Source organism: Rutidosis leptorrhynchoides, chromosome 1, assembly GCF_046630445.1.
Source record: "Rutidosis leptorrhynchoides isolate AG116_Rl617_1_P2 chromosome 1, CSIRO_AGI_Rlap_v1, whole genome shotgun sequence".
Classification (NCBI taxonomy): Eukaryota; Viridiplantae; Streptophyta; class Magnoliopsida; order Asterales; family Asteraceae; genus Rutidosis; species Rutidosis leptorrhynchoides.
The window spans coordinates 562,968,057-562,992,064 of NC_092333.1; the positions used below are offsets into that span (position 1 = coordinate 562,968,057).

General features: G+C 36.1%; 1 protein-coding gene across 1 annotated transcript; it reads left to right on the forward strand.

Moving 5' to 3' along the window:
- Positions 1-8,490: 8,490 nt before the first annotated feature.
- LOC139881295 (uncharacterized) lies at positions 8,491-9,677 on the forward strand. Its single transcript, XM_071865800.1, has 3 exons — positions 8,491-8,809; positions 8,950-8,997; positions 9,440-9,677. The coding sequence occupies exons 1-3, from the start codon at positions 8,720-8,722 to the stop codon at positions 9,632-9,634; spliced, it is 333 nt and encodes a 110-aa protein (XP_071721901.1). The 5' UTR covers positions 8,491-8,719; the 3' UTR covers positions 9,635-9,677.
- Positions 9,678-24,008: the final 14,331 nt, after the last annotated feature.

Genomic DNA, 24,008 nt, shown 5'->3' on the forward strand with positions numbered 1-24,008 from the left:
CAATAGCAAGGAGTTCTTTTTCAGTAGTTGTGTAATTCGTTTGTGCTCCTTGTAACGTCTTACTAGCATAATATATAGGTTGAAATCGTTTTTCATTCCTTTGTCCTAAAATGGCTCCCATTGCAAACTCACTTGCATCGCACATTAGTTCAAACGGTAGATTCCAATTTGGTGTTATCATGATCGGCGCATTAGTGAGTTTCTCTTTAAGAATATTAAAAGATTTGATGCATTCATCTGAAAAGACGAATGGAGCATCATTTTCTAGGAGTTTATTCATAGGAGTGGCAATTTTAGAAAAATCTTTAATGAAACGTCGGTAAAAACCGGCATGCCCTAGAAAACTCCTAACTCCTCTAACATTGGTGGGATGTGGAAGTTTAGCAATTACATCTACTTTAGCTCTATCCACTTCAATTCCTTCCTTTGAAATTTTATGTCCAAGAACGATGCCTTCTTTAACCATGAAATGGCATTTCTCCCAATTAAGTACTAGATTTGATTGTTCGCATCTAATAAGCATTCGTTCAAGATTAACTAGACATGATTCAAATGTATCACCGAAGACTGAAAAGTCATCCATGAAAACCTCCATGCATTCTTCTATCATGTCGTGAAAAATCGCCATCATGCACCTTTGAAAGGTTGTAGGGGCGTTGCAAAGTCTAAATGGCATGCGTTTGTAAGAAAAAGTACCATAAGGGCACGTGAACGTGGTTTTCTCTTGGTCCTCGGGTGCTATTGGAATTTGAAAATATCCGGAAAATCCATCAAAAAAACAATAGTAACTATTTTCGGCTAATCTTTCCAACATTTGATCAATAAAAGGTAAGGGAAAGTGATCTTTTCTGGTGGCGTCATTTAATTTTCTATAATCAATACATACACGCCATCCTGTTACAGTCCTAGTAGGAATAAGCTCATTTTTCTCATTTGTAATGACAGTCATGCCACCCTTCTTAGGCACGCATTGAACTGGGCTTACCCATGGACCATCAGAAATTGGATAAATTAAACCTGCATTTAGCAGTTTAATAATTTCTTTTTTTAACTACATCTTGCATATTAGGATTTAGTCTTCGTTGGCGTTGCACATACGTTTTATGACCTTCTTCCATAAGGATTTTATGTGTGCAATACGAAGGACTTATTCCTTTAATATCATGAATCTTCCATGCAATGGCTGGTTTAAGAGCTTTCAACACAGAAATGAGTTGAGATTTTTCATTTTCAGTAAGAGAAGACGATATTATTACAGGTAATTCAGATTCACCATGTAAATAAGCGTATTCCAAATGGTTTGGAAGTGGCTTTAACTCTAATTTCGGAGGTTCCTCTATCGATTATTTATATCGATATCTGTCTTCTTCTTTTAGCATTTGAATTTCTTCTGTTGTTGGTTCATATCCATTAGCTATTAGTGTAGCTAACATTTCGGTTTCATCAATTGGTTCAGTTCCTTCTCCTAAAGAACATTCTCATGTTCCTTGTAATTCTGGAAATTCTTCTAACAATTCTGCATGTGAATCTATAGTTTGAATATAATAACATGTATCATCTGCAGATTGCGGTTGTTGCATAGCTCTATCAACTGAAAAGGTAACACTCTCGTCCTCTATACTTAGGGTCAGTTTCTTACCGAACACGTCTATCATTGCTTTAGCCGTGTTTAAGAATGGTCTTCCTAATATGAGAGAAACTTGAGAATCTTCTTCCATGTCCAGAACAACAAAATCTACTGGAAATACTAAAGTACCAACTTTAACTAGCATGTTCTCCATTATCCCTCTAGGATATTTTATTGATCGATCGGCTAGTTGTATGCTTATTCGTGTTGGTTTCAATTCTCCAAGGTCTAGTTTAGTGTATAGTGAATACGGCATTAAATTTATACTAGCACCTAAGTCTGCCAATGCTTCTATTGAACTAAGACTACCCAGAAAACATGGAATTGTGAAACTTCCTGGATCTGATAGTTTTTGTGGTATCTTATTCAACAGCACTGCTGAACAATTAGCATTCATAGTAACGACCGAGAGTTATTCCATTTTCTTTCTATTTGAGATTAGATCTTTCAGAAATTTAGCATATCTAGGCATTCCTGAAATTACATCAATGAAAGGAAGATTAACATTTATCTGTTTAAACATATCCAAAAATTTGGATTGCTCGGCTTCAAGTCTTTCTTTTTTCATTTTACTCGGGTAAGGAAGTGGTGGTTGGTATGGTTTAACATAAGGTTTAGCCTTAACTGTGTTATCTTCATTAACCTTTTCAACTACCGGTTCTGTTTCCTTATCTTGTTCAGGTTATGGTTCTTGTGGAGTAGGAATAGCTTCATTAGAAATTACAGGTATTTCAGGTGGTTTAAGTGTTGTACCACTTCTTGTGGTAATGGCTTTAGCTGTTTCATTCCGGGAGTTAGCATTTGTATCACTAGGTAGACTTCCCGATTTTCTTTCACCTATTAACCTTGCTAGGTTACTTACTTCTTGTTTCAAGTTTTGAATAGAAGCTTGTTGATTTCTAAATGCTTGAGCATTTTGTTCATTGGTTTGTTTCTGAGATGTGAAAAACTGTGTTTGAGTTTCAACTAGCTTTGTCATCATATCTTCTAAATTCGGCTTTTTATCATCGGTTTGTGGTGGTTTGTTTTGAAAATTAGGTCTTTGCTGGTTGTAAGTATTGTTGGATACTTGTTGATTGCTAGGACCTTGTTGGTTGTTGTATGGAACATTTCGGTTATAATTCTGGTTTTGATTGTAAATTGGTCTTGGCGGTTGATAATTATTCTGATAATTATTTCCAGGCCTTTGGTTTATGTATGAAATATTCTCTCTTTGTTCCATTGTTAGCTCAATACTGAGACAATCTTTTGTCAAATGTGGTACTCCACACTGCTCACAACTAATTCGTATTGAGTGAATATCTTTAGTCATCTTTTTCATTCGTCTCTCGACAGTGTCTATCTTTGCGAAAATGGAATCTAAGTCATGGCTAGAATCGGCTCTAGCTGCTTTAGATGATCTAACGATATCTTTTTCTTGGTGCCACTCATGTGAGTGGGAAGCAGTGTTATCAATAATTTTATAAGCATCAGTTTCGGTTTTCTTCATAATAGAACCACCAGCTGCTATATCGATGTCTTTCCTTGTAGTGATGTCGCATCCTTGGTAAAATATTTGTACTATTTGACAGGTGTCTAAACCATGTTGCGGACATCCTCTTAATAACTTTCCAAATCTTGTCCACGCCTCATATAGAGTTTCATTCGGTTTCTGTGTGAACGTAACAATTTCTCCTTGAAGTCTTACGGCTTTAGATGCCGGAAAGAATTGTTTAAGAAATTTTTGAACTAAAACGTCCCATGTATCAATCGCCCCTTCAGGTAACGATTCCAACCAATCTTTGGCTTCTCCCTTTAAAGTCCAGGGAAATAACATGAGATATATCTGTTCATCCTCCACTTCTCTTATTTTAAATAGTGTGCAGATCCTATTAAAGGTACGAAGATGTTCATTTGGATCTTCCTTCGGCGCACCACTAAATTGACATTGATTAGTCACCATGTGTAGAATTTGTCCTTTGATTTCATAATCTGGCGCATTAATGTCTGGATGAGTAATTGCGTGACCTTGGCCAGTGCGTTTAGCTCTCATTCGGTCTTCCATACTTAAAGGTTCCAGATTCTCCATAATTGAATTTGGTGAATCTGAATCACTAGAGGATTCTGATTTAATGGTTCGTTCCTCAACAATCTATGTTTGAATAATTGGTGGTTCCGGAGGAAAAATTAATGGTTCAGGATCTATGAATCGTCCCTGAATATTCTCCGGATTCTCAATTGTGAGGTCGGGTTCAAAAAATGGATTATCGGAAATTTGAATTGGAGTACTTGGTCGACTGGATGACGATTCTAAAGAAAAATCAACGGCGGTAATATTAGCTAGATGTCTTGATCGAGTTACAGGTAGTGAACGTACAAAAGGTGATGAACGTCTTGCTCGGTGCATTCACTGAATATCCTATTAGTTTTTAAAAGGAAAGAAAAATTATATAAGTTATCCAATTAATAGACTTTTCTGATTTTGCCCACGTTTCGAATAGCCAAAAGATGCAGCAGAGGGGCAAGATTCGATTGGTCTCAATATAATTGAGTACTGTTTGGCTCCAATAACCCGGTCCACGTACAAATCCAACTATTACTACGAACCAGAAAATTTTGATGTCTATCAATTTAACCACTTAAAATAAATTTTCGTAATTTTAAGAAATTTAGATAAGAAGTAGAATAAAATTCTAAGTCCTAAAACTAGAATGGCGAGAAATAAGAAAGAAAAAGAGCGCGTCGAAAAAGGTCGAAAAAGAAAAGGGTTGAAAAATAAAAGGCGTCGAAAAATAAGAAAGAAAAAGAGTGACTTATAAAACTTTAAAACACTCGACTAACCCAACCTTATTACTATTACTAACTTAAAATTAAAATTGCAAATTGAGATTACTAATTGGAGTGATAATTGATACATAGGTAAAAGGCGTCGAAAAAAAAAATAAGAAAGTAGTGCGTCAAAACTTAAAAAGGAACTAAAAACTAAAAAAATAAAAGTTGCGTCTAAAAATATTAAAGCTTACAAGTAAAACTATATCCCAAATGGCAATAACTTAAAAAGGTACTAAAACTTAAAAAGGCGTCGCAAAATTCTAAAGCACCTAAATCTTAGTCTAAAGAGAAAGCACTTAAGGGATTTTACGGCAAATCCTAAAAATCTAGAAGTAAAAATAACTATGGCAAAAACTATGGATTAAAACTAAATATGAGCGAAAAATACAAAAATTACGCTAAAAACGAATAAAAAGGGACAAAATATAAAAATACACTAAAAGTTGTAAAAATTACAATTTTTATAAAAATATTATTTTTATATTATTTATTTAATAAAACTATTAATTTTGTAAATTAATTAAAACTAATTATATAAATTAAATAAATAACTAAACTAAATAATAAATAATTAAAACCTATTTAGGGTTTTAAATTAATAATAATAATAATTATACGTAATTAATGCACGATTAGGGCTTCCTGTGTGACCTGTCTGGGCGGCTCCGCGAGTCGCGGTGAACCCAGTTCAATACCTCCGCAAGTCGCGGGGCTTGAAAATTCAAATAAGGCAGGTCAAGTTTCGACATGTCTGTTTTTTTATATATTTTTTTTATTTTTTATTTTTCTGGTTTTAATTTAATTAATATATTTATATAATTTTAATAAAACTTATATTTTAAAAACTAAAATAGAAATAAAATACTTTATAATTTTAAAAATCTTAAAAATAAATTTATATATTTATTTTATTGTTTTCTTCGGTTTTTAAATTTTTAAATTTTTTAATATTTAAAATGTATTTTTACAAAAATAAATAAAACTTAATAAAAATCTTTTTTTTTCGGTTTTTATGTGTGGCGTTTCGCTTCGGCGTTCCCCGGCAGCGGCGCCAAAAATACTTGATGTGCGCAGAGGTGTATATGAAATAGCTTTTTTTTTACTAGAAAAAACTATTAAATACGATACAATTTTACACAAGATATTTATTTATTTATAGAATGGATATACTTAAACCTTGCTACAACACTTATAGGTAGTGTACCTAATCGTACAGTAGTGTAGTTTTTAGTAAGTCCGGTTCGTCCACAGGGAATCTTTTAAACAAAGCTTAACGCTATATTAGTTTTATTTTATAAAAATACAAATATATAAAAGTAATATTATTATTATAAAGGGGGTTTTTACCGTTTAATGACCGGTTTGTCGATTATAAAACTTTAGTCGCAGTTAAAACCTAATGTAAAATATTAAAAATAAATACAAGACTTAATTTAAAGCGTAAAGTAAATAACGATAATGAAATTGCGATAAAATAAAAGTGCGATAAAATAAAATTGCGATAATTAAAAAGTACGATAATTAAAAGTGCAATTAAATACAATAACAATAAATAAAAGTGCGATAATTAGAAGTGCAATTAAATATAAAAATAAAGGAATTATGCTTATTTAAACTTCCGTAATCATGATGTTTGACGTGTTGATTTTAGTTTATTCCCATGGATTAATTGTTCTTTGTCCTGGATTATTTAATATGTCCATATGGATTTGTCCATAATAGTCCATCAGTCATAAATATAAAGAGCGAAAGCCTTCGTCAAATTATTCTTATTCCCGAAGTCAAATATTCCAACTAATTGGGGATTCGAATTGTAACAAGGTTTTAATACTTTGTTTAATGAATACACCAGGTTATCGACTGCGTGTAAACCAAGGTTTTACTACTTTGTTAACAATTACACCAATTACATTTGAATGTAATTCACCCCTATTTCAACAAGTCTATTAACTATTAATCCAGTTCCGTGTCCGGTAAAATGAATAATTATTGGTATTTATAGATATCCCGCCCACCGTACCCAGTCAAGCGTATGTGGTTATATATAAATACGTCAAATTATAATTTTGTATATTAAATTAACAAGGTATTGTTTAGTTAATATAAAACCCATTAATAGCCCATAGTCTAATTTCCACAAGTGTCGTTCTTTTATCCAAACCCCAATTATGGTACAAAGCCCAATTACCCAATTTTAATATTTTTAGCCCAACATCATGATTACTTCGGTATTAAATAAGCATAATAATAATTTAGCTACGAGACATTAAATTAAAAAGGTTGAACATAACTTACAATGATTAAAAATAGCGTAGCGTTACACGGACAGAATTTCGATTTACACCCTTACAACATTCGCTAACATACCCTTATTATTAAAAATTAAAATTAAAATTAAAATTAAAATATAAATTATATATATATATCGTATAATATAGATAGAGAGATTGATATTTTGGATATATAAAACGTCGAATTGCGCTGGCTTTTATAGGCATTTTTGTCCAGGGAGGCTCCGCGACTCGCGGCATTCTAACACTTCAAACTCCGCAAGTCGCGGAGTTTGATTTTACAGCTCACACAAGTTTGGATATTCTTTGCCGACGGATTATATAAATAAATATAATATATAAATAATTTTAGTAATTATTTAAATATTATATTATATTTATGTGCATAGTTGACTTGTAATTTTTAGTTCGTTGCGTCGAGCGTTGAGCGTTGACTCTGGTCCCAGTTCCGGATTTTCGAACGTCCTTGCGTACAATTTAATATCTTGTACTTTGCGTTTTGAATCTTGTATTCTTGTAATTTTGAGACGTTTCTTATCAATAATTGGAACCTCTTTGATTGTATTTTGTACTTTTGAGATTTTTGGTCGTTTGTGTCTTCAATTCGTCGAATCTATCTTTTGTCTTCACCTTTTATTATTTAAACGAATATCACTTGTAAATAGGACAATTGCAACTAAAAGCTTGTCTTTCTTGAGGAATAATGCTATGAAATATATGTTCGTTTTTAGCATTATCAGACGGTCAGTCCTAATGAAGCAGTTTCGTATGGTTGTTGAGAATACAGTTGAAAAGAAATCTATTGAAAGGCAGATAACCACTCTACCTTCCTTGCACCCCAAAGGTAATAATGTTAACCCATTATTTAACAAAATGGGTTGAAATCGCTACCTTTATTTTTAACTATATGGTGTGAGAAGAAATTAATATTTGATTGTATATTAAATTTTGATTGTAACAAAATGGGTTGAAATTGCTACCTTTATTTACTCTTTATATACTAAATAGCTCGCAGATATCTGTCGTTACATTTTTTCTGGATTGGTGTTTCGAATAAATTAAGTAATATGTATTGGGATTAATCATAGGTTACTGCTATGCTTAATTGGTTTGAGGTGTTTTCTGTTTCGTGGTTAACTCAGGTTCGATTCTGGGCGGGCTTTTAGGGTTTCCTTTTTTTTTAAACAACCACGTGTTATACACCTGTCCAGGTACGTGTCTAGCTTCGCCTTTCTACTCTTTATTTCTGTTTTTATTTTCCTTTTTCGCATAAAAAATTTAAACACCCACCACTGAACTTCATCAACTCGACTCTGTTGCATGCTCTTAATTTTACATCTTTCTCAGTCGTTTTTCCTTTTGTACACTCGCCATTTTCCCGTTCCTCGATCTTCTACAAGTTAATCACTTCAAGTTTGCTCATCGACTTTTTCGGAAGGTATTTCGCCTTTTCTAAATGTCTTATATAGGGGTTCCTTTACAAAAGGTTAAGGAAATTTGCTACCATGTGTTAGGGGGGTTAGATTACTTGCATCATCAGCTTTCTATTAGACATACGGATCTTAAACCGGAAAACATTTTACTTCTGTCCATGATTGATCCAGAAAAAGATAGACAAAAAACAGGTGCACCACTAATAGATTTAGTGGCTTCAAAAGAAGTTAAGGTTTATAGTGGTGATCTTACTAAAAACCAGAAAAAGAAAATCAAGAAAAAGGCTAAGAAGGCTGCCCAAAATGGTACTGGTAAAGAAGACTTAAGCTGAAACAAATGAGATTGATGTTTCTTATTCACAATCAAACAGGGTTGCCACGTCATCGTGTTTGGATACTCGCAAAGGAAATGGAAGAGGAAGTCTGGTAACAAGGCAGAAGTTGATGTGAAATGCAAGTTAGTTGATTTTGGTAATGCGTGTTGGACTTATAAGAAATTTACTAGAGATATTCAAACAAGACAATATATAGGATCCAAATACTCGACCTCTGCTGATATGTGGTCATTTGCATGCATATGTTTCGAATTACCAACTGGTGATGTTTTATTTGATCCTCACAGTGGTGATAACTATGATAGAGATGAGGTACGTTCTCTTTGTTTAAAAAAAATCTGTAAAGATTTAAATTCTCTGTTTAAAATCTTTATTCTGTTAGTAATTTTGAAACATTAATTAAGGTTGTTTTATCTACTGCTATATCTAAATATATTGATTGTGCTACACAGGATCACTTGGCCTTAATGATGGAACTTCTTGGAATGATGCCTCGAAAGGTTTACTTAAATCATTTGCTTAATCTATATCTATGCGATTTTTTAATAATCTTTGTGTAAGTTTATTATAACTTGACAAGCTTAATGCAGATAGCTTTAGGTAGACGTTACTCTCGTGACTTTTTTAACCGACATGGTGATTGAAGACATTTTAGTCGCTTGCGTTTTAGGCCTTTACATAAGGTGCTTAAGGAGAAATACGAGTTTAGTAACTCTATGTAAAGTGATGTGAAAAATTTTAAGTGTATCAAGTATGTAGTTGATTGGTGTGTGTGAAAGATAGACATTTGAGAAACATCCAAGTTAACAATAAAGTAAAATAAAATCCCGGTTGCACCCATAATTGTAATAACTATGAGGTGTATTTTATATCATCATCATAATATGTACTAGTGAATTTTGAAAACATTTTACATAACGAACTTTAATTTTTTATTGACAGGTTAACCCAAAGATGATTCTAATATTAACTGCAAGCATCATGTATTGGAGCTTGCTACAAAAGGCTAAAGGCGATGAAGAAGATAGACCATCTGAGGACGAACAGGGCACTGCACCTGAAGAAGAAGGTAACATAGTTACCAATGAAGTTGCTAGTGAAGATGGAGTTTCCGAGACGAAAGAGGAAACCACATAAAACAATGATGAATAATAATTATGAAAACACAATTATAGTATCAATTAATCATTTTTTTATAATAATATAAGAAAATTTTGTTACTTCCTCTGTTTTTCTATCATTCTTATATACTGTAGTATATTAGAACTGTAATGTAATTTCGGGTACCTTGACATTAATACATTAAAACCTTACTCTTTCACGTCTAAATCTATTAAAAAAGTTCAAATTTGTGGAAAACAATTAGGAATCCACATGAAAACGAAGAAAGAAAAGAAGAATACACATACACTATTCTCTTTTTAATCATTATGCTTCAAAAAAACTGATGATCCAAAAAACATTACTCAACAGATTGTTCTTGTTCCGCAATCATCATAAACATTTCAACACGCTTATCAAAAATCAACGCACTTTCGTCTCTAGTGGTTTAGAGTTTAGGGGCTAGGATTATGGTTTGGGGGTTAGGGTTTAGAGTATTTAAGGTTTAGGGTTTAGATTTAGGGTGTAGGGTTTAGAGTTTAGGTTTAGGGTTTTGGGTTTAGATTTAGGGTTTAGGTTAGGGTTAAGGGTTTAGAGTTTAGATTTTAGGGTTTTGAGTTTAAGTTTAGGGTTTTGGGTTTGGATTTTGATGCCTTTTAAACATTACTCGACAGATTTTTATTGTTCTGCAACCATCATAAACATTTCAAGACGCTTATCAAATATCAAAGCACTTTCGTCTCCAGGGGTTTAGGGGTTAGGGTTATGGTTTAGGGTTTAGAGTTTTTAGGTTTTAGGTTAGGGTTTAGGATTTAGATTTAAGTTGTAGGGTTTAGAGTTTAGGTTTAGGGTTTTGGGTTTAGATTTAGGTTGTAGGGTTTAGAGTTTAGGTTTAGGGTTTTGGGTTTAAATGTAGGGTTTTGCGTTTAGGTCAGATTTAGGGTTTAGGGTTTAGATTTTAGGTTTTGGAGTTTAGGTTTAGGGTTTTGGGTTTAGATTTAGGGTTTATGTTAGGGTTTAGGGTTTAGATTCTAGGGTGTAGGGTTGTGGTTTTAGATTTAGGATTTTGGGTTTAGATTTAGGGTATAGGGTTTATATTTAGGGTTTAGGGTTTGGATTCTAGGGTTTAGGGTTAGGGTTTAAAGTTTTTAGGGTTTATGGCTAGGGTTTAGAGTTTTTAGGGTTTAGAGTTTAGATTTAGGGTGTAGAGTTTAGGTTTAGGGTTTTGGGTTTAGATTTTGGGTTTAGGGTTTAGGTTAGGGTTTAGATTTTAGGTTTAAAGTTTAGGTTTTGGGTTTAGATTTAGGGTTTAGGTTGAGGTTTAGGGTTTAGCTTTTAGGGTTTAGATTCTAGGGTTTAGATTTTAGGGCTTAGGGTTTAAGGTTAGGGTTTAGATTTAGTTATTAAATCAAAGGATTTAGAAGGGTTTAGGGTTTAGGGTTTGAATAAACCCTAAACTCTTCTAAATCCTAAACTGAGAAAAAAATTGAGAAACGTTACAGTCACTCATTTGGCCATCATTTTAATTATTATCCCTTTACACAACTTTTCAATAATTGCGTATGTCATATCAATTAGATTATCTTCTTAGTTATCACATAATATCGTAAATGACAATGTTTATTTTTTTTTTGTTATGACATACGTTGAGAATCTCAATATAGTTTTATTTGCTCTCACCATTTTACTGCGATATTCAACTTAGAAGAAACCAGACATCAATGACGAAAGCAGAGGTATTTGTCTTTAGTTGATTAACCGTAATTTTTAATTGCAATAATAGATAGAAAACATAGTGCTATTAGGATTCATTGATACCCAAAAAAACTATTGTTTACAGTTTCTAATCCCAAAACATTTTCTGTTAGGTACTAAAAAAAAAGACCAATTGGTCTTCACTATATACGTAATTTCTGTTCATTAGTCATTATTTTTTATATAAACTAAGAATTTTAGTTGTTTATTTTTATTACCTCTCACATTTTACTGCGATTACTCAATTTAGAAGAAAGAAGACATCAATGACGAAAGCAGGAATTTCTCATCGTGCAGTGGAGCGCGCTAACCACTTTACTTGTTAACAACCAAGACTATTCTCTTTATATGCTTAAACACGAAGGCTGACGGAAATCAAAATCACCATCGACATCAGCATTGTGTCACTCCATTATAATAAAATTATTTACAAAATATTGAATATATCACTACATTTTAATAAAATTTCTTACAAAACCTGCGATATTTGTATCTTTAAACATTTGTAACTTTTGAAAAATTTATTGTTTATTTGTGTTATTATGATTGGAGATTGTCTTAAAATTTCATCATTTCAAAAAACCCGCGAAATCGCGGGTCTTTAACTAGTATATGGTGTTATAATGATGATTATTGACACTACAAAGAAATTACTTCCTTATTGTTATGTATGTTTCAAGTCTTTTTCTTCTTTTGTCTTTTTATCTTTTCTAGACCAACCTATTTTATCATACAATTCATTCTTAAGTTATCAACAATATGAAAATGTATTATAGGAACACAACGTGTTCGATGAAATGTCAAAGAAGAATTTAATGTTTGGTATTGATTTACTTCCGGGAATGTCTAATCAATTTTTAAATTTGTAAAAAAAAAAAAATTGAATTTTCTTATTGCTAAGATTTGCAAGTGGTGGTGTTTCGCTCAAGAATTTTAGTTGTTTGATCGTAATTTATTTTGACTTTTCTTATCTTATGATTTATTTTTTTTACTCAAATTATGGTTAATTTTGAAATTACTAACAAACAACGAATCGGGTTTGCGTTCTCTTCTTTGATCATTGATGAATTGCTTTATTTGAATTCGCAAGCTATTTATGTTTGTATTTAGGAACCTTTTCTTTGAAGCTTGATGTTGTATACACAAGACACAGTATTAAATATTCAGATAAACAGATTATGTCCCGATATCTTAGGGGTCAATTAATCAGTTTCTTATGAATGAAATTTCCTTGAATTGAATAATGAAATCTACATTTTTATGTATATACATGGTTTTAAACCTATATGTGGTATAATATCGAAAAATTCATGGATTTAATACTTCGATTTACAATTTTATTCTTAAAAATTTGTAAAAATTATAAGTGTTGTTGTATGAACATCAAGACATGATCAGGGTTGACGTGTAGTGACCCGAACTTTTCCATGTTTATATATATTAATTGAGATTGATATTTACATGATTAAATGTTTCCAACATGTTAAGCAATCAAACTTGTTAAGACTTGATTAATTGAAATATGTTTCATATAGACAATTGACCACCCAAGTTGACCGGTGATTCACGAACGTTAAAACTTGTAAAAACTATATGATGAAATATATATGGATATATATATAGTTAACATGATACTATGATAAGTAAACATATCATTAAGTATATTAACAATGAACTACATATGTAAAAACAGGACTACTAACTTAATGATTTTTAAACGAGACATATATGTAACGATTATCGTTGTAAAGACATTTAATGTATATATATCATATTAAGAGATATTCATACATGATAATATCATGATAATATAATAATTTAAAATCTCATTTGATATTATAAACATTGGGTTAACAACATTTAACAAGATCGTTAACCTAAAGGTTTCAAAACAACACTTACATGTAACGACTAACGATGACTTAACGACTCAGTTAAAATGTATATACATGTAGTGTTTTAATATGTATTTATACACTTTTGAAAGACTTCAATACACTTATCAAAATACTTCTACTTAATAAAAATGCTTACAATTACATCCTCGTTCAGTTTCATCAACAATTCTACTCGTATGCACCCGTATTCGTACTCGTACAATACACAGCTTTTAGATGTATGTACTATTGGTATATTGATATCGCGTACTTTATACACATTTTCATTGGCGATATCGGTTACATTTTGGTCCATTTGGATACGATTTGGCGGTTATCTTGGTAATTTTGAGAAGAAGTGAGTTTGAAGAGGCAATTATTGAAAAGTGGTGATTTACGATGTTTATGAGGCATTTTGTTAGTATGTTATTGATAATGGCGCACCGAGGATGAATATGTTCAGTAATTATCAGGTATTTTGGGTTATTAGATGATTCAAGTGAAGAAAGTGTGCAAAAAGTCGAAGTTTTCTGTTTCAGCTATATGCCGCGGCGCGACAAAGCCCTCCGCGGCGCGACACAAAGCTAATTTCCAGATCAGAAAGCCAGTTAACAATGCCCGAAATTCCTTTGTTTCTCCGCGGCGCGACAAATAAGGTCGCGGCGCGGCGGATCTGTCGGTTCAGCTATTTTGGCAAGTATTTAAGCCCGAATTTAACCCTAATTATTGATAATCGTATCCTGACGAATTCCAGCCACTTTTTGACGAACTTAGGTGATTTTTGGAGATCTTCAAGGTCATTCTAAGGTATTAATCATTCCGGGAACAAGTCTCGATTCGTGTATCATTCAGATTTCAATCTTTAATTAGTTTTATTCTTTTGTTATCAACAATGAATTACTCTATGTCTTTGATTGTTATTTTGATTTCAGCCATGATTGTAGGCTAAACTCTTAATGTTTGTCTAGATTGAATATTTGCAAGTGTTTGGATGTTACTTTGAGGTTTTATTAATTGATGCATGATTAATTATGAGTTTTGATTAAGAACCATTCTTGTGGGTGTTAATTATTGATACTAGGTTGATTAGTGAATCTTGTTTGAACAAAGGGAACCCTGTTTCAATTTAGTGATCTAATTTCCAATTGATTTGTCTTAACCGATTGGGTGCTTACTGGACCAAGGGGGTAAACCGGGTATGGTAATTAAATAAAACAGGGGTGAATTGTGTGGAGCGAACGCGTAACCAATTGAATCTTAATCTTATAATTAGCTAGTTACTAAGTCACAAACGAAAGATGGTATTTGGTAAAAGGGAACCCTAAGCCAATTAATCCTAGTTTGACATGTTTGCTAAAAGAGAACTCTGGGTAAACCGACTCTGTAATTGCGTGCATTGATTAATAGAACTAGTGCTTAATAACAAATCATCCAACACTGCGAATAGGATATCTAGGCGAACATTCTTTTATCCATTGAATTCAAATATCTTTATTTTTCTGTCGAGTCTGCATTTCCTTTATTTAAACTTAAAAACCAAAAATATTGTCTTTTATTTTCAAAGCTATCTTGATTTGGCTAATCGTTAAATAGCCGCAAAACAAACTATCTCGTACTTTCGATTTTCATAGTTTAACTTAGTTTACTTTTATTTACAAACTTAATTCTCACGTTAATACTGTCCTTGGAACGATCTTGGAATTACCATTTTTATACTATTGCACGATCGGGTACACTGCCCGTTAGTGTGTAGTAATCTTTAAACCAGGCATATTTCCAGTGATAAATTTATATACTAGATTTCACACATCAAGTTTTTGGCGCCGCTGCCGGGGACAGTTGTGTTGAAAATTAAGTTTGAAAATTAAGTTTGTTTTTAGTTTAATTTTAACTGTTTAGTTTAATTTAATTCTAATTGAGTCGGTGCGTTTAATCGGTTTGTTAGCTGTGTTCTTGCAGTTACAGGAAGTGCATGCAACATACGCGTTCTTCAGATTCTCCAATTGTTAAACCATTTGACGAGCCTGAAAGAGAGTTGTTTAAAGCTTTAAGTCAGAAGCAAAAGTTAACAGTGGATTCATCAGTTTCATCGGGTGATACTTACGTTAATTTGGGAAGTACTTCTGAGACTGTGGTGCCCGAGACACCACCTGAAATTTTTAACGAAGAAGACTCTTACGCTTCGTCTGATACTACAGAAACTGAAGAAATGGCCGAAGGAGAAGCACCCCGTCCTCAGACTATGGCTGAAAAGTTAAAGGCCACCCGAGGAGGCCAAGGCAATTCGATTACTCAACCGAATATTACTCAGCCTTTTCAAATTACAGGGCCGATCCTGAATTTGATTTCTTCTGATTGCCGATTCTATGGCAAAGATACCGAGGATGCTAACGAGCATCTTCGTAATTTTAATGATGTTTGTAACTTGTTTAAGCTACATGAGGTTGCCGACACTTCAATTAAGACAAGACTTTTCCCTTGGACTCTTAAGGGAGAAGCTAAGAGATGGTTAGATAAGCAACCAGAAGGTACGATTAGATCTTGGGAGACTTTGGAGGATAAGTTTTTGTCAAAGTTTTTCCCTGCATCTCGAGCTGCTCGACTTCAAGCAGATATTTCTCAATTTAGACAAAAGAGCAGTGAGACATTGTTTGATGCTTGGGACCGTTTTGCTACTTTGTTACGCTCGTGTCCGCAACACGGGTTGAATGATTTACAGAAGGTTCAGATTTTCTACAAAGGTTGTGATATTCCTACGCGTCAGTGTATTGATCAAGCTGCAGGTGGTACGTTAATGGATAAGACTGAAGAAGAGGCGTTAGAAATCATTGAAAAGCAAGCTGCTTACTCTCATGAGTGGCATCAGGATCATGAGTCTTTCCATTCTGCTTCAGTTAAGAGAACAGAGACTACAGGTACAGGTGCTTATGATGATTTTGGGTCTATCAGTGCTAAGTTGGATTCGTTTGGTAGGAATTTGGAGAAGATGAACAAGGATATTCATGGTATGAAGGTTGGTTGTGAATACTGTGGAGGTTTGCATCTGGGCAAAGATTGTGATGCGGGTTTGACTATGAATCAGAAAGAAGAGGTCAACTATATTAGTCAGCAGAATAACAATCAGTTTCAGGGACGTGCTCAGTTTAATAGGAATTTCAATAATCCTTATAATCCGCAAGGTAATCAGGGTTCGAGGTTCCAACCGGGTTCTAGTGGAGGTTTTCAGCAGCAAGCTCCCGGTTATTTTCAGAAACCACAGGTCGAAGAGAAAAAGTCCAACCTTGAGGCTATGATCGAGAAGTTAGTGATATCTCAGACTCAACTTGTCACTACCGTTACTCAGAATAATGAAAAGAATGACCAAATGTTTCGAAATCAACAAGCAGCTATTCATAATCTTGAACAGCAGATTGGTCAACTTGCTAATAAGAGTAGTGAGAGGAAACCGGGAGAGTTACCTAGCAAGACGGATACTAACCCGAAAAACGGGCATGTTAATGCTATCACCACCCGAAGTGGTTTAGCGTATCATCCACCGAGGAAGCCCGACGAGTATGACTTGAGGGTACCGTTAGTTAATGATAGTGAGCCGGTTGTTGAAAGTGAACCGGAAAGGGAAAAGGAGCCGGAACAGGTGGCTGAAAAAGTTGTTAAGGAACCGGTTACTGTTGCTGCTAAACCGGTAGTTAGAGAGTATCAACCACCGCTCCCATTCCCGAGGAAACAGCGATTGGAGAAGCTAGAGGCCGAAAAGTCCAAGTTCATGGACTTGATTAAAAAAGTTAACATAAATATGCCTTTTATTGATGTTATTGCAGGTATACCTAAGTATGCGAGGTTTCTTAAGGATTTGCTGACTAACAGGAGGAAACTGGAGAACGTGTCTTCAGTCAGGTTGAATGCCGCATGCTCAGCGGTAGTTGCAAACAAGCTTCCCGAGAAGCTTGAGGATCCTGGAAGTTTTACAATTCCTTGTTTACTTGGTAATTTGGACTGTATGAGGGCTTTGGCGGATTTGGGGGCTAGCATTAATTTAATGCCTTATTCTATTTACTTAAAGCTAGACCCCGGGGAGTTAAAACCCACGCGTATGGCTGTGCAGCTAGCCGACCGCTCTATTAAATTCCCTCGTGGAATCATAGAGAATATGCTAGTGAAGACCGGGTCGTTAGTTTTTCCGGCGGATTTTGTGGTTTTGGATATGGAAGTGGATGAAAGGATTCCACTAATTTTGGGTCGGCCATTCTTAAATACTGCTAGGTGTATGATTGATGTGTATGGCCAAAAGTTGACCCTTCGGATAGACGATTTGAGTGCAACATTCTCAATCGACCATGCTTTGAAATACCCTGGTTACACTGATGATACATGTTATTTTCTTAACACTGTGAATGTCCAGTCTGAGTTTTTGCAGGAATTCCCAGAGTTACAGGGTTCAGGAGAGTGCTCTTTGGTTGAGATTGATGAGGATGTGCAGGTTGAGGAGGTGGATATTTTAACCACCTTGATGGAAAACGGCTATGAGCCGACTGAAGAGGAGTTCAAAGAACTCGAACGTGATTCAAATTACCGGAGCAAGTCTTCAATTGAAGAACCTCCCGAGCTTGAATTGAAGCCACTTCCAGATCATTTGGAATACGCTTACTTGCATGAGGAATCTAAGCTTCCGGTAATTATTTCTTCTTCTCTTTCAGCAGGTCAGAAAACTGAGCTTGTAACCATGCTAAAGGCCCATAAACCGGCCATTGCATGGAAGATTCACGACATTAAGGGTATTAGTCCCTCCTATTGCACCCACAAAATCCTAATGGAGGATAACTCCAAACCCGTGGTGCAACGCCAAAGGAGGTTGAACCCGCACATGCAAGATGTCGTGAAGAAAGAGATAATAAAGCTCCTTGATGCAGGTCTGATTTACCCGATTTCTGATAGCCCGTGGATTAGCCCGGTACACTGTGTACCTAAGAAAGGTGGTATGACTGTTACCACCAATGATAAAAATGAGTTAATTTCCACGCGGACTGTCACGGGGTGGCGTGTTTGTATCGACTACCGTAAGTTGAACGACGCCACACGTAAAGACCACTTCCCGCTACCTTTCATGGATCAAATGCTAGAGAGGTTGGCGGGAAACAGTTTCTATTGCTTTCTCGATGGTTTCTCGGGGTATTTTCAAATTCCTATCTCGCCCGAGGACCAAGAGAAGACTACTTTCACGTGCCCGTATGGCACGTTTTCTTATCGACGCATGCCCTTTGGCCTTTGCAATGCTCCGGCCACTTTTCAAAGGTGCATGATGGCCATATTCCATGACATGATCGAAGATTGCATGGAGGTGTTCATGGATGACTTCTCGGTCTTCGGTGACACTTTCGATTCATGCCTTCTTAATTTAGAACGGATGTTAGTCAGGTGCGAAAAATCTAATCTTGTGCTCAACTGGGAGAAGTGCCATTTCATGGTTCAAGGGGGCATCGTTCTCGGGCACAAGATTTCTAAAAACGGTATAGAGGTGGATCCCGCAAAGGTTACCGCTATTAAGAACCTTCCACCTCCTACCGATGTTAAGGGTGTTAGGAGTTTCCTCGGGCACGCCGGTTTTTACCGGCGATTCATTAAAGATTTTTCTAAGATTGCCAACCCGATGAACAAACTCCTTGAAAAGGACACCCCGTGGAACTTCTCCGACGAGTGTCAAAAGGCATTCGAGCTTTTGAAGGAGAAACTCATCAATGCGCCAATCATAATTGCTCCGAATTGGTCCCTTCCGTTCGAGCTTATGTGCGATGCATCTGATTTCGCTGTTGGCTCAGTTTTGGGTCAAAGGGTCGAGAAGCATTTCCGACCCATCTACTATGCAAGCAAGACCTTGCAAGGAGCGCAATTAAATTATACTACCACTGAAAAAGAGCTCCTTGCGGTGGTCTTTTCGTTTGATAAGTTCCGGTCCTACTTAGTCTTATCTAAGACTATTGTCTTTACGGACCATTCTGCTCTAAAGTACCTTTTTGCTAAACCGGATGCAAAACCACGACTTCTTAGATGGATCTTGCTTTTGCAAGAATTTGATGTGGAGATCCGGGATAAAAAGGGTGCTGAAAACTTGGCGGCCGATCACCTTTCACGTCTTGAGAACCCCTCCCGTGAGGTTCTCGATGAGACGACCATTCATGATGATTTTCCCGGCGAATATCTCATGAAGGTGGATAAGGTTGATGAGCCGTGGTACGTGGACATAGCTAATTATCTAGTTGGGAGATTCTTGGAGAAAGGGTGGTCACATCAAAAGAGGAAGAAATTCTTCAGTGACCTTAAATACTATTTCTGGGAGGATCCCTATCTTTTTCGTTGTTGTCCAGATGGAGTTATCCGCCGGTGTGTTTCCGGTGATGAGTGTATGCGAATTCTAACCGAGTGCCATAGTGGGCCTACCGGTGGGCATTTTGGACCCCAAATTACGGGGCGTAAAGTTTATGATGCCGGCTTTTATTGGCCGACAATCTTCAAAGATGCCCACCTGGTTTGTAAGTCATGTGATTCGTGCCAAAGGGCCGGTAAAGTCACCAAACGTGATGAGATGCCTCAACAAAGCATCCAAGTTTGCGAAGTATTTGACGTTTGGGGAATTGACTTTATGGGGCCATTTCCGAAATCTCAGAATTATAGTTACATACTCGTTGCCATTGACTACGTGTCTAAATGGGCTGAAGCGCAAGCTTTACCCACAAATGATGCACGAGTTGTGATTTCGTTCCTTAAGCGTTTATTCTCTCGATTTGGAACTCCTAAGGCTTTAATTAGTGATAGGGGTACTCATTTTTGTAACGCTCAAATGGAGAAGGTATTGAAGCGATATGGAGTTGTCCATAAAGTTTCTACTTCATACCATCCCCAAACGAGCGGACAAGTTGAGAATACCAATCGAGCTCTTAAAAGTATTCTTGAGAAAACTGTGGGTTCGAATCCGAAGGAGTGGGCAAATAAGCTCGATGAAGCTTTGTGGGCGTTTAGAACCGCCTTCAAAACGCCACTTGGTACCACTCCTTATCGGTTGGTTTATGGGAAAGCGTGCCATCTCCCGTTGGAGATTGAGCATAAAGCTATGTGGGCACTTCAAAAGTGCAATTTAGATTTGAAGGAAGCCGGACGCCTAAGGGCGGGGCAATTGAATGAGCTTGGTGAATTACGCCTTGATGCGTACGAGAATTCATTGATTTATAAAGAAAAGACCAAGCAATGGCATGATAGGAAGTTAAAGGGTCCAAAAGAGTTTAACGAAGGCGATCGAGTGCTTTTGTTTAACTCTAGATTGAAGCTTTTACCGGGAAAACTTAAGTCCCGGTGGACGGGACCATTTGAGGTCGTTAAGGTGTACCCATACGGTACGGTCGAGTTGAAAAATGCGAATGGTATCACCTTTAAGGTTAACGGACATCGTGTGAAGAAGTATGTTGATGGTCCGTTAGTGATTGATGACGAGGTTCACGTTGAACCCGGTCCCAACGCCACTTGAAGTTGGGGACGAGTCGCGTGAACGACTCATTAAATAAGGTTCACTTTGTTGTATAGTGTGTATAATTAGGTGCGATCACGGGTTTGTTGAGTCCAAATTGCTAAATGAATGATTTTGATTGATTACTAGTTGGATTTGTAGTAGTTTTTGGTTATTGTTTTTTTTAAAAAGGATGCTGAATTGTAAAAAAACGAAGAGGCTGTTCCCTTTGTATTGCCGCGTCGCGGCAACGGCCTTCGCGGCGCGGAGAAGTGCGTAGGTTGGAAACAGAAAGGGACTTAAAGAAGATATTTAAATATGTGTATTACCGCGTCGCGGCAATTTTGGTCGCGGCGCGAGGTATCATTGGTTTGGGGATTCACGTTTCTCAAAAGAATTAACCATCAGGGGTAGTGTACTGCCGCGGCGCGGCAGTTAACATCGCGGCGCGACATTTCAGGCGCGCAGATACTGAACCCCCTGTTTTGTTTAAAGTTAAATGGGCCAACCCGAATAATTACATGACCCGTCGCGAATTTGACCCTTTTTAGGGTATATGCATCAGTTTTACACCACATATTATCACACACTTATCTCAAGAACACCTAAGGCTTTTCAAACCCTAAATTCAATTACCCAAATCACTTCTTAATTTCTTCACTTAATTGCTACATCATGCCGGTTAAGGTCCGATTTTAATTAATCTCTTGCTTTTTCTTTCATTAATCTTGATTAATCTTGTTAATTTTAGGGTTCATGTTTGAAAATTTAAGGGGTTATGTTTAATTGAATCTTTTATGCTTTAATATGAATTAATTGTTGATGAATTTGATATTATTGTGTTTCTTCATGATTTATTGTGTTGATTATGCATGATATTGATTCTTGAAATTATGGTAGTGATTAAATTCGAATTTCATGATTAAATATTTGGGGATTTTGTTTGAAAGGGTGTTGATTGTTAATGATGGTATGTTTTAAGATAGTGTGGGGTAATTTGGGCGGGTTTCATGTGAGAATTTGGAATTGGTTAAGTTTGTCGAGTTTTTGTGATTAATGAGATGACTATTTGAATGTGGAGTTGTTTAATCTTGATGTAATTGGATGGTTGATATGATGAAGTTTGTTATATGGAGTTTAAAGTTAGTTGTTTAAAGAAACACATTTATGCTATAAGAGTTTTGGAATTAGTTTGAATGTGATACATGAAACACAAACATATGTTTTGGATACTTGCTATTGTTTAAATGTATAATTGAAGTTGAAACGAGTTTGATGACAATTGATGCAAGTATGTGGAACATGTTGATTTCGCTTAACGCTAACTCTTCAATGTTTGTGTTTGGATTTGTTTTTGTTTAATTTGTGCAGAGAAGCAGAGCTAGTGCACCATCATCCTCCACGGCTCAGGCCCGTATGGAGGAAGAACGACGAACCGACCCGGAAGCGTGGTTGGAAACAGTTCAGGAAGAATTTTCTCAATACTATGCATTTATTTCGGTTCGAAACATCCAAGCTACTTGGTTCTTCAGCTGGGATGAGTTAGACAGAGCATCTGATGAGGTTAAAGAGGAAATTGCTTCCATATTGTCGTTGTCTTATTGTGGGTTCGAAATAGATGCATGGGAACGCGCTATGTCCCTACGAGAGCATCTTTATAGGGAATTAATTGTTGAATTTTTCTCCTCGCTTAGCTTTCGTACTAGACGAAATGGGGAAGATAAAGGGTTCTTAACTTTTCGATTGGGGGGCGAGAGAAGAGCGATGAGTCGATTTGATTTAGCGCGAGCGTTGAATTTGTTTGAAGGGTGGACCGATAATCTTTTGAAACGGTATTTACAGGAGACAGAGTTTATTGGTAATCAGGAAGGCTATCTTGAGCGTGATTTTTGGGAGGAAATATCGGGTTTGGTGCCTTTTGTGTCAAATGAATCCAAGGGCTCTGATATTCAACGAAAAGACTTACGGTTGTTTCAAAAGCTTTTATCAAGTACTTTTTGTGCCCGACGGAATGGGAATGATAAAGTTAATTCCACCGAGCTATGGATTTTGTTTAGGTATACACGAGGTGCACATGTGGATTTGTGCAATCTTATTGGCACATATTTGTCAAATCATTCACGAGAGGTTCGATCCACACGGCCAATTCTTGGTGGCCATTTTGTTACACGAATTGCAAAATGGTTCGATATTGATTTTAGTAGATGCACCAGATTGACTGATCAGCTGCAGATTATGAAACCTTTTAATCTAAGGTTTTATTTTAATGCCAATTTCGTTATGTGGAATGAGAGTCGAGATGTTGTGGTGCCGTTTTTTGAGCCACAAGCACCCGAGGTTGGGGGTGCTAATCAGGGTATGAATGAGCCGGAGCAGGTTGCTCCAAATGTGCAAGCTGGGGGTGAGCAGCAATGGGGAATTTCCCAAGAAATTTGGGATGGTTTGGTTTCATCGGTGGGTAATATACAGGTTGGTATGTCGAGTGGGTTTCGTGATTTCCGTAGTGATCAGCGGGAACATGATAACAGAATGTGGGCGAGCCAACAACGAGTTGAGGCGAGTAATGTTAGGCAGGAGGAAAGGTTGGATGAAATAAACCATGATCAGCAGTGGATTGCCTATGGTCATGACTGGCAGCGCCACAACGATCGCCTCTATTACCACGATCCAGAGAATTATTTTGGTACCATCGCTCAGCAACCAGTCTACTATCGGAGTGAGGTTAGGCCTCGAGTTCAGGCCCCGATTTATGATGAGAGTGAGAGATTTCAGGATGCCCAGCGCAGATATGAGCAGCAGTACCCGTACGGCAGCTGGCCGTATGACGGGTTTCAGTGATGAGGGCCTGCGTGCCCGTTGATCTTGTTGTATTGGTTTAAGACTATTTTCTTTTCGATTTGGTTGTACTTGATATTTTTATTTTTCGTATGATGTACTTTGAGACCTATTTGGGGCAAGGCGTTTCTGTACCGGGTGGTACCACCTTGCCCATTTATGTATTTGGTGTGTTTTTCTTTTTGTTAGGTGTGTTGGTGAAACGGTTTTTCAAGTCTGGCATTAAGTTCAGCAAAACTACTTGAGTGATGATATTGGTGTGAGAATCGGGAATGGACGATGTTCTTATGCTGGCAGTCAGTTCAGCGCCATCTGTCACTGTCATTCCACGATCTGTGGTTAAGCTCGATAAGTTTTTATTTTTCTTACCCTTTTGATTTTAATCCATTTTTGATCTCAAGTGATGGGGACATTACTTGATCTCAAGTGTGGGGTGGGGGATGTAAAATTT